The sequence below is a fragment of the Echinops telfairi genome, unplaced genomic scaffold (assembly GCF_000313985.2).
Source record: "Echinops telfairi isolate 266 unplaced genomic scaffold, ASM31398v2 ScPeMD7_7;HRSCAF=31, whole genome shotgun sequence".
Taxonomy (NCBI): domain Eukaryota; kingdom Metazoa; phylum Chordata; class Mammalia; order Afrosoricida; family Tenrecidae; genus Echinops; species Echinops telfairi.
The window spans coordinates 5,560,100-5,563,971 of record NW_022103904.1 but is presented as its reverse complement, the minus strand read 5'-3'; the positions used below and the strand labels follow the sequence as shown (position 1 = coordinate 5,563,971).

The window sequence follows — 3,872 nt, the reverse complement described above, 5'->3', positions numbered from 1 at the left end:
TAGCAGTCTCTCTAGAAGGCTTTAGGTTTGCTACATGTACAAAACTAAAAGCTGTTATAATTGTGGATTTTTTAAGTACTTTATTTCTTAAAAAAATTTACTTCAATGTGAGTGGTAGTTTGGGTAGCAAAAAGTACATACCCTTTTATCATTTCCTTGCAACAAAGGACCACACCTTGCTCATGACTTAAAGTGGATAAAGTGATGCTGTTTTTGGCTCTTTAAAGACATTATTCTATGCTCTAGCAGTCTTTTGAGGATTTAACACCAGGAAAAGCATTTCAGTTCAAACACTATTTTCACATAATACATCTGTCAAAAATTCTTCAGTACTGAGATTCAAATTACTTAAAATCGATTTTTTCAAAATTACCTTAATGTTCCCCTGAGTTGTCCATAGTTTATGATGACTTCTGCACCTTCCTTATAACCTTGATTGAAGCCCTGCTGAAGAGCAACTGCTTTGCCAGCGTCTACACCATCTCTATAGCCTTCCTGAAAATAAGGGACAATTGCAGCTGTAACTAGCACCATGTGGAGCCGCTGAACCTATTCAGGAAATGGGCCTTGACTTTATTTCACATAATGATTCTAAAACGTTGCTATGTTCATACAAGCAAGGTAGCCGAGTCTTCCCACCGTTTATTGTTGTCTAATCTTTCTTTCTCCTACTTTCAAAGTCTAGACTAACTGGTGGTAAATTAAAAAAAAAATACTGTTTCTTATGTTTTGTTTTTTTTTAAACCCTGTGTTAGCAATAACTTCACAGGACGGGAACACAGAATTACTCCATGGTCTCCATGCTTGACAACTGATTAGATTGGTGGGTGCAGAAGCAGGGCGGAAAATCAGAGTTAGGGAAGGTACTGGGTACTTAATTTAAGTGCAGCAGGAAAAAACGGGAAAGCTGGTCCAGGTAAAAATGTATGTATGGTGTTAGGAATTCTGCTTGATACCCAAATTCTAATAAACTACTTATTCTTTGTAGGCCTCTTTTGCGGGTGTCACAGCACTCAAACTGGTCTCAATATTTACTGGTCCAGCCTCAGCTGTACATTAAGTATTCTTATAAATGATAATACTGCTGTTGGGTTCAGCAAATATTACTTTAATGAAATGTTAAACAAGGGGGTAGATTCACAAACTGCAGTTTTAGAGGCCATCAATTTAACTACCTGGAACGGTTTTATCAATGCGTGGGACTTCTAAGACGGTGGGAAAGTAGTATTCACTGGCAGCCATGGCTGCCTTCCCCAGACACCAAGTCGCAAGAGTGTCTGGGTGCTCCATAGGAAACTCACTGTCTCACTGCAATCCAGTTCTGCCGACTCATAGTGACCCCATAGGACAGGACAGAAATGCCCCTGTGAGTTTCCGACACTGTAACTGTTCATGGGAGTAGAAAGCCCGGTCTTTCTCCCATGGAGCTGGCTGGTGGTTTCGAACTGTTTACCTTGCAGGTCGCAGCCCATTGGGTTTGGGAGGCTAATCATTAAGAAAGCCGCTGCCTCATCTTTTCCCATTTAGCAGCAGGTGGATTCGAACCAACGACCTTTAGTTCAGCAGCCAAGTGCTTAACTAACTTACTGTGCTACTAAGATTCCTGGTGAGTGACTAGTGAGACAATTGAGCGACGAATGATTTACATCTAATACAAATCCAACCAAACAACTTAAAACTCTCCTTACTTTTTCACCAATATTCTCTATTGCCCACTGGCAGTTCCATGGTCTTTCCATCAAGGTCATTTTCCCCCTCGCGTTGAAGGGCAGCATTTCTAAATCGAGGCACCGCACCCAGGTAAGTACGCACGCAAATGGCATACATACCCCCTGAGCTGTAATTAGCAGTCAATGTGTATGTTTCTCTCCCATCCCCGGCCCTGTGGTCCTCATCAAACTGCACGCCTTCACAGGACAAAGTTCTTTCGGTCCGTCCCCGGCGTCGCATGCACCCTGCAGTTTCACACGCTGCCCCAAGTTAACCCTTTGGTAAAGTCTGGCAAGCTGTGGGCCGTCTACGGTGGCAAGAGGTGGGAAAGGCAGGCCCGGCCACCTGGCCTTCTATTCTCCCGGGACCCAGTTTCTTCCCGGTCCTGGCGCCCCGCTCCCAGCCCCGAGTCCTACGCCGCGCTTTACTTTGACTCGTCTGTGCATGTGGCTCTGCCATTCCCGCTGCACCAGGAGCGACTCGTCCGCCTCCTCATCAAACACATCTCCTTCTCCAGGGCTTCGGATCAAATGTGCAGCTTGAACCCAGGACATCAGCAAGGAAACCACGGGGGTCGCTGGGCACCGGAAGTGCAGGTACCTCCTTCCGGTCTGAGGGGCGGGGCCAGGAATCCCCGCGGTGGCTTGGGCGGCGCCTGCGCAGTTGCGGAGTCACGGCGCCTCCTGGAGGCGCCCGCGGTGCGTTCCCTTGGCCCGCGGCGTTCTCGCTGAGTGGGCGCGGGGGGTGGGCGCGGGCCCGCGCCGGGGAGGCGGGGCCTCTCGCGACACCCGTGCGGCCTTGGCGTCGGCGGAAGGCGGCTTCGGCCGTGGCGGGCCGCTGTACTTCCCCACCGCGGTTGTCGAAGTCCGGCGCGTTGGTAAAACCTTTCCAGGTAGTTAACGCGGGGGAGCTATTGCTACGGAAGACAGCTCTTAAAGAACCCTTACCGCCCTCCAGTGCGTCCAGGTGGCTTTATAGCTGAGTGATATTTTTAACTGTTAGGGGCAAAGAACCTAAAAGTTAGGTGCTGCGGCCAGTTTGCGACATAGGCAGATAGTGCTGTCTGGAAAACGAAAATATTTCCCACGGAATCTGTGTCCTGCCCTGGATCATGTTTTCCCTAATGTATGTGCCCTGAAGTAGTCTGGGGGCTCCCGTGGGCCTGGGGCCTGTGTAGCTTAGAATCTTCCACATCAGCACGGTTCTGCCATATGCTAGGTGCTCAAATACGTGAGAATGAATGAGCACCCAAAACAAAGTAAAGCCGCTGCCATCCAGTGATTCTCCAGGCGAACCTACAGAACAGAGGTGACTCCTAGTGACCTTGTAGAACAGAGTCTAACTGCTCCTTAAGGCTTTCTGAGACTACAAATCTTCCCCCAAAGCCGTTTTATTAGGAGCTAATCCCGACATCGTATTAGTCCATAGTTCAGTCACATCAAGCAGTATTGTAAATGACTAACACAGTTTAAAAACATGCTCTTCCTTCTTGAACTCCTTGATATCAGCTCCCTTCCTCCCCACCTGCCCCACCATGACCCCAAGAACCCTTAATCTAGTTGTTATCTATATAGGTTCCCTAATCCTGGGTTTCATATACTGAAAAACAGGGGAAAAAAAGCATACAGCAAAGATATTCAGGAAGGCTACGCACAATGACAAAGTACATCAGAGATAAACCCTAATATGGAAAACAAAATCCACAGAAAATATTAAAAACCAGATCAAGCCCAAAGTGTAGCAGAGTGGACAGGATTTTAACTGTTCAAGTCTGGTTAATCATTTTGATCTACACAGTCATTTCTCCGATATTCTTGTTGATAACTAGTTTATTCCCATCCATCAATTATGATTATAGGAAAATCACTGGAGGCTTATTTCCTACGTAGATTTTGTAAATGCATTTTGGGCTTTCAGAATCTCACAATTTAAGCTCTGATACTATTCTCTCCTTTGGTTTTGGATTATATAATTTACAATCCTTGGGTCCTAGATGTTGGAGTGCTTCTTCCATGTGGACTTAGTTGACATCTCACTTAGATGGCTGCTTGCTTGGAAACAAGCCTTAAAACCCCCAGACGTTATTCTATCTGATAGCTGGCCCCTATTTAATGTCTTCACCACATTTTGCTATAGCGCCCATATCTTCTGTGCTTCCTTCA

The 3,872-nt window shown here is 46.4% G+C and overlaps 1 protein-coding gene across 1 annotated transcript in view; it reads right to left on the bottom strand.

The window, feature by feature from the left end:
• Positions 1-2,301, bottom strand: part of YAE1 (YAE1 maturation factor of ABCE1) — a 4,783-nt gene extending 2,482 nt beyond the window's left edge. The window contains exons 1-2 of the mRNA XM_004708028.2: positions 2,139-2,301; positions 374-495 (exon numbers count right to left, since the gene is read on the bottom strand). Coding sequence (XP_004708085.1) covers positions 374-495; positions 2,139-2,264 — 248 coding nt within the window. The 5' untranslated portion in view covers positions 2,265-2,301. The remainder of the gene's footprint in view (positions 1-373; positions 496-2,138) is intronic.
• Between the last annotated feature and the right edge of the window lie 1,571 nt (positions 2,302-3,872).